This window comes from Cyprinodon variegatus, unplaced genomic scaffold, assembly GCF_000732505.1.
Source record: "Cyprinodon variegatus isolate N-32 unplaced genomic scaffold, C_variegatus-1.0 Scaffold202, whole genome shotgun sequence".
NCBI lineage: Eukaryota > Metazoa > Chordata > Actinopteri > Cyprinodontiformes > Cyprinodontidae > Cyprinodon > Cyprinodon variegatus.
The window spans coordinates 295,366-308,773 of record NW_015150655.1 but is presented as its reverse complement, the minus strand read 5'-3'; the positions used below and the strand labels follow the sequence as shown (position 1 = coordinate 308,773).

The 13,408-nt window shown below is 37.8% G+C and overlaps 2 protein-coding genes across 12 annotated transcripts in view; one reads left to right on the top strand and one right to left on the bottom strand.

Moving 5' to 3' along the window:
- celf4 (CUGBP, Elav-like family member 4) overlaps positions 1-9,072 on the top strand; it is a 137,702-nt gene extending 128,630 nt beyond the window's left edge. For 7 of the 11 annotated variants that reach the window (XM_015379886.1, XM_015379884.1, XM_015379881.1 and 4 more), the window contains exon 14: positions 2,046-9,071. The gene's annotated coding sequence lies outside the window, so the exon portion shown is untranslated. Of the gene's footprint in view, positions 1-2,045 lie in introns of all 11 variants that reach the window. The other 4 variants (XM_015379883.1, XM_015379890.1, XM_015379888.1 and 1 more) reach the window with 1 other exon arrangement.
- A 133-nt stretch (positions 9,073-9,205) lies between these two features.
- Positions 9,206-13,408, bottom strand: part of kiaa1328 (KIAA1328 ortholog) — a 29,956-nt gene continuing 25,753 nt past the window's right edge. Inside the window, exon 12 of the mRNA XM_015379870.1 lies at positions 9,206-9,875. Within this exon, the coding sequence (XP_015235356.1) occupies positions 9,647-9,875 (229 nt within the window). The 3' untranslated portion in view covers positions 9,206-9,646. The remainder of the gene's footprint in view (positions 9,876-13,408) is intronic.

Sequence of the window (13,408 nt, the reverse complement as noted above, 5' to 3'; positions counted from 1 at the left end):
AATGTAAGTTTGCATCCTCTTTTTGTTTGCAATACAGAAATCCAGGCCCCCGGTAAAGTTCTTGATATTGAAAATAGATTTGATGTTCTGTTTCAACGTCTGTCAAACACAAACAAAGCTGTAGGAGCATTTTCCTTACATGCCGCCTCCTGTGTTTGCAGAACATCTTTACAGTAAGTGACCCTGCATGTTACCCTGTAGGTAAAAGATAATTGGTAAATGGTTCAGTGTGTTGCGCAGAGAAGAAAATGGTTCCAAGGGGGAGGCATTTATTACCCCTCAGGCGAGTAATTGTGCCGTTCCTCTTTGTCTCCTCCCTTCATCTGCGTGATGGAGGGTTCGCGCCGCGTCGTTCATTCACCGCTGATGACTTCATTCAAGGGCAACTTATCACCCACTCACAAACCAGCTGAACCACACAGTGTCCTGGGGCAAATCGCTGGCAAAATATTGCAATCTCATATGTATTTGTCAAGCCATATATATACACGACACAAGTTTTGATCTGTTATTTTTACATATTTTAACATTTTGAAACTAAATATTTATTTGTAGAGATAGCAACGGCCTCTGCCCACTTGTCCCTGGGGACTTCTGAGTAACTCACTGCAACTTTTTTGCTGTTGTCCAAGAAGCTTCAGAGAATCTTAAAATTGTTTTGGCATTATACAGTGAGTAGAAATAGAAATACACAAAGCAGCAGCTTTGGAAACTACCTTCGGCCAAGTCTTCGTAGATGTGATTAGTTTATCACATTTATCTGGGGAGAATTCAGTCCGTTCACTAATGCTTGTTAGGATTTCAGTATTTACTGGATGACCAAAGCACCTTTTTTTGCTGCGATGATTAATATTTTGTTCAGCTTATGATCAGATTCCATCTATTCCCGATGTAATAATAAAAATGCTGTAGCTTACAGAGGAGTTTGTGGTTTGACTTAGTGACTGCGAAGGTTAACAGATCCCTTGGCTGCAAGTACAAAAGCAGCCCACACCATCATCCTTTTGCAATGTGTTTGAGGCCCTGGAGCTGATATGCTTTTCTTGGTTTTAACCCAATGTGCTGCTGCTAATATTGCACTAACTTCATTTGTCAAAATGTCAAAAATTTCCAAAAGTCTTTTATTTTTCTTGCTCAGATGCAACTTTAAATATTGAATCTGTGCCAGTAAACCTTCTTTAAAAAAGAACATGATTTTTCTTGCCAACTCTGTCAAACAAGCCACATGTTGGGCATTTTTTACTACTCTGCCATCATGGAATTTTACATGCTTATTATTAGATGATTCATATTAGGTACGTTCATGAAATGTACCTGCAGCCCTCATGGTGGTTTCAAAGAAATTAACTTTCACTAAGTTTACATAGAACTTGCCAATACCTTTCATGGTACTTTCCTGGAACTTGCTGGATAATTGTATTATAAAAGTGTCTTATGGTACGGTACTTTCCTGGAGCTTACCAGGAATTTCATACATCCTTCATGAGTACCGTTGGGAATTGGGCTCTAAAAGTTAAGCCTAATGAGTAATTACAAAGATCTCAGCAAATATTTTATAGGAACTTTACAAAAAAAAGACTATTTACTTTTCAGGACCTGCCTTTAATGTTGATGTTTCTTGGGGGGAGTTATAACTTGCTATTACTAATACTAGAAAACTAGCCGTATTATGAGGTGACATAATGGAGCATTCACAAAACTTACCCAGTACTTTCTGGGAACTTTAGACTTACCTTTAGAGAGCTACCATTTACTTCTCAGGAATTTTCCATAACTTTCTTATGCACTTTCCTGAAAACCTATTGCAATTTATTTAGAAAATGCAGTTTGTGAAGTCCACAAAATTCACTACAAAGTTTCTTTTAAGTTCTCTAAAAAATTTTAAATTAAAAAAACAAGTTTAGGGAAATCCTCTTTCAAGTCCCTGGATAGTATGGGCTGTATTATGTATGGCCGCATGACGCATCTTTAAGTCTGTAAGAAAATTTTAATTGAAAGCTGATACCGTTGTTGATACAATCTTTTCTTCTGTGTTTTCGTTTTAGGATTTGTTGAGCTGAATAACATGTTGACCACTTGCTACCAACTGCTGAGTTAAAACTCAGCCTCCGGACCACAAAGGCTGCTTCAGAGAAAGAGAGAGAAGAGTGAGCATTGGCCAGGTCCAGGACACCTCCCTTTGGATGTACTTAAACTAGTGAACTCAAGAGAGAATTTCTGGTTAGCACCATGACTTCTTTTTCTCCTGCACACTAATATACACCTCCTCCACCTAAAAACCCTGCTTGAATGACAGCTACCTTTTTCTGGACCACAAACACTTTTACTTGAATGCTGAAAGGGGAAAAAAAGTTAAAGATCCTACATCAGACCTACTGATTATGACCATTTCTACTGAACTCTGCAAGGGAATATGGATGCCAAAAGTCCAACGGGAAATAAAAACTTTTTAAAAACTGAATAGAGGATTGCCATAGGAGATCCTTCTGTGAGATGGTTTGAGTTTCTTTTTGGACAAATGACTTTTGAAGACCAATTTCTAAGACTTCAAGCAACTAAGTGCAAATTGTTAGAGAGGGAGAGAGAACTGCAGTAGGGAATGTGACATTTTCAGGACACAGATTTGGGATGGCCATCTTCAGCTCGGAGTGCCTGTCTGTTTCCAGGGAACACCGTTGCAGAGGAGAGCCACGGCAACGGATTCCAGGGAGTCTTATCCGTCATTCCTTAGTTGTTTTAGGGACCAAAAGACCAAACGTTTTTATTGCTGAGGACTTGTAGCTCTAATATACTTGGACCACTGCATCTCTTTAAGTCAGCGGCGCCTGCCTGGAGAGTTGCACTTGAAACAAGTGTACATTTCGAATATATACAAAACCTGTATATATACATATATATTAATGATATGCTTTTTTGGAATACAGGCAGAACTATTTCAGACGACCAAAAAGGGTCTCTCACTTCGTTAGTTTACAATTACGCAAAATGTTTATTTTTGTTCCCCTTTTCATTTTTGTCTCGGGAGGGATGGCGAATGCATGGGAGGGGCTGCTCCGTATCACAGCCTTATCTTTTTTAAAATCGACATCCTAACCTCACAGATAAAAGAACATCCGAAACGTTTGAAATATATGAACTTGTTTATATTTGCAGTACATATAAATGTATAACAAGCATTCAAGGCAATGTATTCATATATACAGTATATATGGATAATAGATATTAATCACAAATATATGTATTTATATGCACATATTTTATATATGTGTGACTGTACATAGAGCGGCTACTGACTAAGTTGAGCTGTCCTTTTTTTGTAGAGTTTAGCAGGAGTTTGAAGCATTGCTCTGCTTGGGAAGACCCGCACATCTGGCAGCTCCCCAAAACTGCAGGCATTCCTATCTCTGATAACATATATGCTGACACATGACATGTTACTAAAAAAGAAAAAAGAAAAAAAAGAAAAGAAAAAAAGATCAGCGCGTATGAGAAAACGTATCTTCTGTAAATATTATCTGAAACATGCAAAAAGCCACCTCTCAGTAGCAGGCTTTAAGAGAATCAGGCTAAAGAGGATTTTTTCTTTAGAAGAAAAGGACAATTATCTTCGACTCTATTCCAAAACATATCATGTGAGCTCACACACACACACACACACACACACACAAACTTCTCTTTGAAACTTGAACCAAAACGAATACGTCTCACAACCCTTGCTCTCTTTTGCATTCAGTAAAGTGCATGTAGCGTATGGGCTGTCACCACATCGAGGTGTGCCTTGTCACCTGCAAAATCTGCCATCCAGCACTGTGCTCCCACAAAAATGAAAACAAAAACAAAGACAGACACAAAGAACCTGAACACACATTTCTGCAAGCAGCCAATGCGCTATTATGATGTCAAAAAACCCCAGGCAAATCCATATCATTTCTCAGCCATGTAGAGAGCTTTAGCGCATGTCAAACAGAGCAAATCGTCCGATCACTGTTGGGTCTACCTTTGTCTTTGCAAAAATAAACAAAAACATGCATTTAAAGCGGAAGTAGACACGTGATCAGACTATAAAACGTGGGCATTAGGTAACCTGTTGGCACAGGTGTTAACTATCAAAGCAGTGTGCAGGGCTCCTGTAACTACCTTCCTCTGGTCGAAGCTGGAGAATAAAGTAGGCGTGACTGAATGAGGGAAGTGACTGAGCAGTATTTACAGCTATGACGTTATTGCAATGAGGATAAAGATGATCGAAATCTGGTTTCATATAACGTTTTAATAGCAAATCTCTGCTGGCAACGTGAAGCATTTACTTTTAACTTTCATTATGCCTAATAACATCTTCCCATCTGACTTAATAAATATATATATATATATATATAAAATGGACAACGACACAGTTCTGGATAACCCTGTCAAAGATGTGCAAAAAGCCTTAAAATACTTGGTTGTTATGGAGACGTTGTGACTTTTAGGATCCTATTCTTTGTTACAGTTGTCTAATAATACCTTTAGAAACTTTACTCTTTCGTCAAACCATCCTGCTCACTGTGCAGTTCGACATCTTAGAAAAGTTTATTTAATCTTTTCAAAGGGGAGTGTTGGCCTAGTTGTTAGGGCAGTACACTTGTGCTCTGTGAAGGCTACAAGTACCGGGTTCGATTCCCAAAGCCTGCACTCTGGGTTCCTGAGCAAGGACCATAACCCCACACTGCTCTTCGGGCGCCGCACAATGGCAGCCTACTGCTCCCCAAGGGGATGGATTAAATGCAGAGAGTTGATTTCCCCATTGTGAGACAATAAAGGGATTTACATTTTCATTTACATAAATATTCCATTGAAAAAGTTAATCTCCATTCTTTATACACAGTATGAGGTTTCAGTGGTTTATTTTTCCTAAATTCCTAATTATGTTGTAAACCAGAGTCAGCAACCTCTACGATTGAAAGAGTCAATATTACCTTTGTTGTTGGTTACAGAAAATCACCTTCCAACGAGGACTTTAATTGCAGTCTAAACAGTACAAAACTATAGATGAATATAGATGAAATACGATCAAGTTTCTTTAAAAAAATGAGAAGGAAAGTTTAGTGGAAGGAATAATTGTGGAATCAACCGGTTTTACATTTTGGTTTGAATGAGTAAAACAGATGAACTTTCTAATTTAATGAAATACACTTATAAACTTGGGCTATCTTCCAGCCTAGTAGATTATAGTTCCAATAGTAAATTAAGTTTTTTCAAACTGTTCCTGTACATTTGCAAGTGCAAGTTTTTTTGCTTTAACTTCTTGCTGTTCCCTAATAGCTAAGAAGAGAGGACATCAGCCTTACCTAAATGGGATATTTTCTGTTGTCTATCCCAATGTAAAGATCTGTGAATAGAAACTAGCCCTTTTACACATTTCTCTACCTCCAGAGTAACAGGAAGTTTTGGACCACCATTTAAAAGTCCCGTTGCACAAAAAAAAGGGAAAGATTTTGGTTGTTTACTGAAATTACATTTAAAGAAATGTATTTTATTGCTTTTTACACATCTTTGCCATAATTTGTATTCAGAAATGAAGGCTCTACTGCCTTCAGCTCCAAAATGAAGTTAACCCTTCCACTTAATGCAACTGCTCTCTTACTGAGGCTGACTTCATGATTGCTCAGCATAGAGTTTTCTATAGCATTCCACAGGAAAATGTTGTAAACACCTACTATACACCTCTAAAAGGTCAACAGACGTGGATTTATTGGACTCCCCTCAACACATATTGAGCTGGTGGGAATACTTAATGAATATTTATAGATATGCATATTTATAAGGCTATATGACACTTTTGGAAGACAATGCTTCCCGTTAGGTGCCATTACCAGTTTAGCTATAAACTGCTCATTATGCTGGTTCCCTGGCGTCTGCATCTAACCTTTTTTAGCTCTTTGAATAATTTAACATTTACCTCCCAAATCTAGCAAGGAAAGAAAACAGCCACTCCACACATCCCAGCTTGTTTTTTTTTTTGTTTTTTTTTAGTGCAGTACTTAATTCACCAAGCGTGTGATTTAGTGCAACCAAGATGACCAACATGATTAGGTGCATTTAAACAAACTGTTTCTGTTTCAAAATAACATCAACAAAAATGTGGCTCAGCCTTAGCCGCTGATCGCAGCTCCGTCTATCCCTTTTTGACTTCCCCGCTGCTGCACTGAGAAATCTTTCTAAAAACAAAGAGAAGCGTACACAGAGCTTGTCTGAGCAATCATCCATGTCTTTTACCCATGTTTTCATGATGTAAGGAAAGGTAAAGCAATCATGTGAAGTATTGGAAATCTTCACTTGCTCTGAATCAAAGCTGCAAGTTTACAGGTTGGAAAAAAAAGTTAAACTGACTGGTTCAACAAGAGACAGAGCAGAAGTTTGAATATAAATATATATAAATATATACATAAACTGATGAATATACTGTAAATTATTTCTTTTTTGCTCTGTTTTTCCTCTGTACATAGGTTTGCATATTTTATAGGACTTTTACTTCCATCTACAAGGACTGGATAAAGTACTTTAAATACTTTAAATAAATATATATATAAATATGAATATATGAATGAAAACACGATAATGCTCATTGAAACCAGGTACAAAAAAAAAAAGAAAAAAAATACAGTCGCTAGGTTACGGTGAAAACTGTAGGACCTGACCAAGGCATTTATCCAGAATACAGTCAGGGAGAGCATTGACCTCAGTTAGAGCTTAGACACACATTGACCTATTTTATAAAAACAAAAGGTTTAAAAAACTTCAGTGGGTTCTATTCATTTATTCCTTTAGATATTTGTTTAGGAGTCATGTCTGAGATGATATGCATGCTTTCACAGCATTATTTTTCTATGAGTTGGTACGTGACCAAATCTTTTTTTATATGACATGCATGGGCTGCCGTCGTGGTCCATAGATGATCTTTGTTCCTGCCTGAGGGACCAAACCTTCAGCACTTCTTTGGTGATGGAGAAGAAAAACCAAAAAAAAAAAAAAAAACTCCTATTGACCAACTGATGTCAGAAACAGATTTTAATCATTTATTTATCTATTTATTTAATTTATTGTGTATTTATTTGTGCTGTTAGATTCAAGATCTGAGCTCTGCTGTCGCCCCTAATCCTCAAAAGCCCTAATCTGAATTTTACTTCTTCAATGACTGATTTTTTTTTTCTTTCACAAATGAACTCAACAATGCAGTAAAACGCTAAAGCCTTATACATACTGTAACTATAGATTCATGCTGTTCTGGAAAAAACTGTTTTTTGTCAGGAAATTGTCCTCTTGTTATTGGGCCTTTTCTCCAAAATTGGTTAAACTCTTGGATATTTCGTTCCAATAGGTTTCGCAATTAGAAATAATTGTTTCTTGTTCATCACTGATTACTTGCATTTGTTTTTCATTGTGACTTCAAGTATTTGACAGAGCTCTGATCTTGTTCAACCCATATTTTCTGCCAAAAACAAAATTCAACAATGACTGCACTAATTCATCAAAAAGAGAAAAGAAAAATCCAGGTTTCTTTTTATTTATTTCTTTTTTTTCTGTGCTATTACCAGTGTGATCTTATTTCTAAGGCTCAGTAGTGTTGCTAGAATCACATTTTACATCATGTGGTTTTCAAAGTGTTCTGGAAATCTACTGTATTTCCCAAATTTCAGCACAGATGGAGGGCTGGGGAAATGAATGTTGCATATTAAAGCTTTGCCAGGTTCCTAATGAGCTGAGCTTCTGATTGGGCAGTCCGCTTTAGGGTCCCGCTCCTCCCACCCCGTCTCTCCAGACTGCACCATTCTCTGGTCCCCTGGACTCCTCTTTTTGTAATTTTAAATGAATGATGCGTCTCAGCTTAGCCCAATAATAAAGCACAGTCTAGAATAATGTAATCTGTGTGGTGTCATAATTACTGAGAATTTATCAATGGGAGATTTTGCTGTTTGTTGATGTAAAACATTCACATCTTGCCATGGTCAAAGTATGGTGGGGTTTAAAAAAAGGTTAAAGCTTTAACTGAACACTGACTTTCTGTCTTACTTTACCTATTCTTTTTAAGTTGTAATAAAGTGCCAGAGTTATTGGAAGTTTTTCCTGCTGCACAGAGCATAGAGGAAGCGAGTTGCACTGCAAACCCCCGTAAACACAATTAGGAGGCAGAAACACTGAGTGGATGAGATATTTATTGTGGCGTAATGATGTGGCGTTTAGGTTATTCGGCTGTGGGAAAACAAACCAGTTCTGCAAAACCAATTAAACAGAGGGTGTAACACAAAGTCCTGGTAAAGCAGTGAGACCACTTTGGTTGAAAAATTCCCCAATCTAACTGTATGAAAAGATTTTAAATCACAAAAAACAATCATAGAAGGCGAAGGAGGGCTGCTTATGAATCAAATTAAAAGGTAACAGTTTTAAAGCTACATTTAAGGGAAGTGGACAACTGATCAACATTGGCTTCTGGCTTCTTAGCTAAGGTGGAATAGATTGTAGTCTGTGTATATGGGAGACGTGAGCGTTCAGCTTTAAATCCTCTTGGTCTTTCATCTCAGTATATCATCACAAGTCTTTTTTTTTTATCATTTTGAAATAGTAATAATCTAGGAGAATTATTTTTTTGGTTTTTTAATGTAGTCCTTTATTGTATATTTTTTAACCTTCCCTCTAATTATCTAAGGTCCCCTGACAACCCTCGGTTTGAAAACTAATATTTTAACTTTATTGATTTCACATTGGAGAATTTTAGCTCTGCATTTCACACATCCCCTTGGGGAGCAGTGGGCTGCCATCGTTGGGCACCCGGGGAGCAATCAGGGGTTAAGGATCTTGCTCAGGGTCTCAAGGTGGCAGTCTGTGGGAGTGGGTTTCGAACTCACAACCTCAGGATTCAAACCCTATAGCCCAACCCCTAGGCCACCACTCCCCCTACTGACCTAATTAACCAACTACAACAAGTTTAATATAATTATGCAAAATTTATTTTAATAAATTTTGTATTTATTTTATATTTTCAGCAGCAGTGGTAATAACTGTTGCTTCTCTATCTCAAATAAAAGCAGTTAATTAACCTTTATAAAATGGTTATATTGCTACTGAAGGTTATAGTGAGTTTTAAATCAACTCTGGATGGATGGATGGATGGATGGATGGATGGATGGATGGATGGATGGATGGATGGATGGATGGATGGATGGATGGATGGATATAATATAATCAATAATGTCACTTATGCGTCATGTCTCACACACTCCACAAAAATGAAATACAAAGAAAGGTGTTTGTAGTAAAAAGGAGTAACTGCCTTACATTCCCAGGGATTTACTGAGGCTGCAGATGTATGCATAATACATCGAGTCAGAATCAGAACGGACAATTGTGAGTCATGAGATTCAGTTTGAATTTACATTGCCAAGGTCTTCAGAGGCAATAACTGCAGCTCAGCGTTTAAAAACATTCCTCGGGTAAAGCATGATTTACTTACAAAAGAAGTTCAGAGTAAATATACATTTATTTGTATGGTAAAAAAAGTGTTAATACAAAAGAGATAAACAAAAAATAAAAATAAATCCTAATTTTAGAAATTACTCAAGACAATAAAATGCCATCGATTAGGTGGTGACATTTAAGTAAATTATTCTATTTGTTAGCAAATGAAAAAAATGTCTTCAAGTATCTGGCTTTCTTCCAGGTCCTGCTGAAGGTTCTGTCGATGGTTCCCACCAGGAGTAAGAAGGTTTATCTTTCCGGATTTAAAGCCAGCAAGGGCTGAACTGTGTTGTGATGTTTTGGGTCTTCCAGCAGCAGGCTTGTGCTGCTTTTGGGCAGAGAAGGGACTAAAGATATCCAATACCTCAGCCAAAGAATCATCCAACCTGAAAGAAAACATATATTTGCTTTGATTCAGTCTTATTAGGTTTCCATTCTACCTAACATTAGTTTGATTTACAGGCTATGTTTTAAAAATAGGAGTCATTTAGAGAAACAATCCTTTAATGCAGGGTTCCAACACATTATTCATGTCTAAAACGCTAAAGTTCAGGATGGACGGACGGAAAAACAGGATGGATTAATAACAGACTTAAAGCAGTTATGGGTGGCAGTGCGGATTTGCAATGTAGCAGAGGAATCTGCAGAAACGCTCCCACCTACTGTAGATGCCTGCAGTTAAGGAAGGATGTCACAAGCCGGAGGATCAATTTGAGACAGTCTGAAATCTACTTGAAGGAAAGATTTGTCATTCACCTTTTACTTGTTAACACAGATAGTCTGAAAGCAAAATTCGTCGAGTCTTAACAAAAATCTTTCTTGCTGAAGTTCCTAACAAGCAGAGTTAACAAGTCAAAACCACTGAGGCATCTCTGCAAAAAAAGATTTTTGCAGGTGTGTGAGAATAAGCAGGAGAAGACCCGGTGCTTTCTGCCCTGGAATAGAAATGAGGAAGTGTGCAGTGAAATAAATAAACCAAAACGGGGGAGATTAAGCTAATAGAGATTCAATCCCTCAGTCTGGCTGGCTTGATAAATTATTCAGTGTATACACAGCCGAACGACGACCATTCCAGATACAAAACATGAATTCTTTAAAGCACGCTCCACTGATCTTGCCAACATAATTCTCTGCTCGTTTAAAGCTGCACTGATTTGCATCGCGCAGCTCTGCACACATCTCTCCCAGGTAGAGGCGATCTTCAGGATGCACTTGTTGATATGCATGTGGGTGGCCAGCAGACACGCATACTGGTGCAGCTCCCAATCAGGGCACATTGGTGCTCCTCCACACGTACCTATGGACCTTGATATGTCATGTTTTCAAGCTATATCAAGGCAATGATAGCTGATAGGCTTTAAAAGGGTACATTTGGCTTTGGATTAATTCATATGTAGAGTTTGAGTAGACGATAGATAGAAAGTGAAAGAGCTGAACGGGTGATGGTTGATGGGAATGAAAAAGACAAGTTGAAGCTAATTGAAGTAAATCTGCCCTCCTTATTTTGGTCTGCTTCCTGTCAACCAAAACGGGGGGGATGGGGTGGTAAATAATGCATCTTTTTCTATACGAGTGTCAGGAAATGAACGCTGCTGTTTGGGATAGAAAGCGGGCAGAGGGAGAGTTGAAATAAGAGCGGGGGGAGAGGACTATGGACGGGATGCCTCACTCGAAATGTGAGAATTTGCATTTTTATTTGTTGATTTATTTAATGGACGGGGCTCTTAAACAGCCATCCATCAACAAGCGACATATCTGTAATGAATAATGCATCACTTACCGGCGGTCACAATCCATAACAAGCAAAGGGGGGGTACAGTTTGTGTAAGAATGAGGAAAGGAATGGGTGGGGTGGCAGAGGAGAAAAGTAAAAAACAAAGATTGCATGAAGCAATAGTCAATTCTTAGAGCAGCTTTTCTTTGTTAAGCAGAGTTTGTGAAAAAGTCAAATGCTGCAAGAGATTTTCTCCCTCAAGAGTTCAGGAAATTCAGCTTTACTTCTAATGGACAGCAGTTAAAGGAACAAGATTCTGGCATTACTGAAAAGAAACTTTGCAACAGAAACCATGGGTCAATCTGCGGGCATCTAGAGACCCTTGGTGGCTGACACTTAAGTGCTTCCATCCTCTGTGCCAGTCAATACAGTAAGAACCCTTTATGGAAATTACTCTCCCAGTATTTCACTTTAATGGAAAACTAAAGGAAAAAAATATTGTACCTGTCAAAGTGTTCATACCCTTTAAACTTCATCTTTTTTTACTTTTTTAGAGTCACAAACCTAAAAGTTATTTTTTGGGCTTTTATGTGACAAACCATTGTAAACATTTTATCTAAAGAAAATGGAAAAGGAAACATGGTTCCTTTTGTTAACTGATAAAAAATATGAAAAAGAAGGTATGCCAATATTTATAACTTTCCTATATTTTAATACCACTAAATAAAATCAGGTGCTCTCAATTCTTTTCAAAATTCCCCTTACTGGTAAATAGTTTCTAAATGTGATTAATTTATCTTTATCTTCTGTTAAGAAAAATTCCAGAGAGGCCGAGGATAAGGTTGTGGAGAAGTCTGATGTTGTGACCTTGATTCCAAGCTGAACTTTCCTCAGTATTTAGGCATTTACAACAACAAGAATCAAATTTGTCTGGCCCCAAAAACAGGTGAGCCAATCACGTTGTGGTATTATGGTTTGAGGCGCAGCATTCAGCTGTGACAAAACAGATGTGCGGAGCCCACAGCCGAACTAAAGTAAACGCACACTGCTGCAATCATATCCGTTTTGTCAAGAAAAGCAAGAAGCACTTTTTGCATCTTTGGGTGGCAAAGATGTCACGTGATCAGTCTGGCTTGTCAAATTACTGATGCTGTAAAGGTCCACTGTTATGGTAGGAAAACCTGTAAAGAATTAGAAAAGGACTTTACAAATATGCTGGAAAGGCTCCAAAGACCTGAGACTGGGGGAAGTCTACCATGCAAAAAAAAAATTAAAAATTAAAATACAGCCAGAGCTACGATCAAATGATTTGGACCAGAGCATATTCATACATCCAATTGGACTAGTCCAAGTCCAGATCTAAATCTAACAAATTATATATAGCCAGTCTTTACAACACAGCATTTTTACGTTTTTATCATTATAGAAAATTGGAAAAAGCAGTATTTGATAAACCAACAATTAATCAAAAAAATGTAACAAACCATAATTTATAGGTGGGCATGAATTTGTTCATTTTTAAGCGAAGCTAAAAAAAACAACACAGAGCTATATATACACATCATATAACTGCATCCTTACTGTTCACCATTTTACCTACAACTTCTACCACGAACTCTGCTTGTCACTTTCATTAAAGATAGCCGTCTCGCCCCGGTGCCTCTTTTCATTTGCAGTCCAAACAGAAAGATAAAAAATCCCATAATGGCCGCTGCGTATATCCCGCATGACAATTTCCAAACCAATCAATAGCAGGCGGGCAACAGCAGGATAGATGGAGATGAGATGGGCAGGGTGCGCTGGAACTGTCTCATTACTAACTAGCACAGGATTCATGAAGGGATTAAGGAGGTCACTTAATGTTAACACCTGCTCTGGATTTGCAATTCGCACATCAAGATTGTAATGGTTGAGATTAAACGGCCATAAGGGAGCTGCTGTGTTGTCCAGCTGGGCAGGGGAGTCTTTTCTGCACAACTGTTTTTCATTTGACAAAGTTTGCCCAACTTTTTTTGTTTTTGGATATTTGTGGAAAATCAGCTCTGATCTTTAATTTAAAGTTCCCAGTTTAAAAGAAAACAGAATCAAAGATTTCCAGTTTAAAAGAAGACACAATCAAAGATTTCCAGTTTAAAAGAAAACAGAATCAAAGATTTCCAGTTTAAAAGGTTGGTCGGTCGGTCGGTTGGTTGGTTGGTCGGTTGG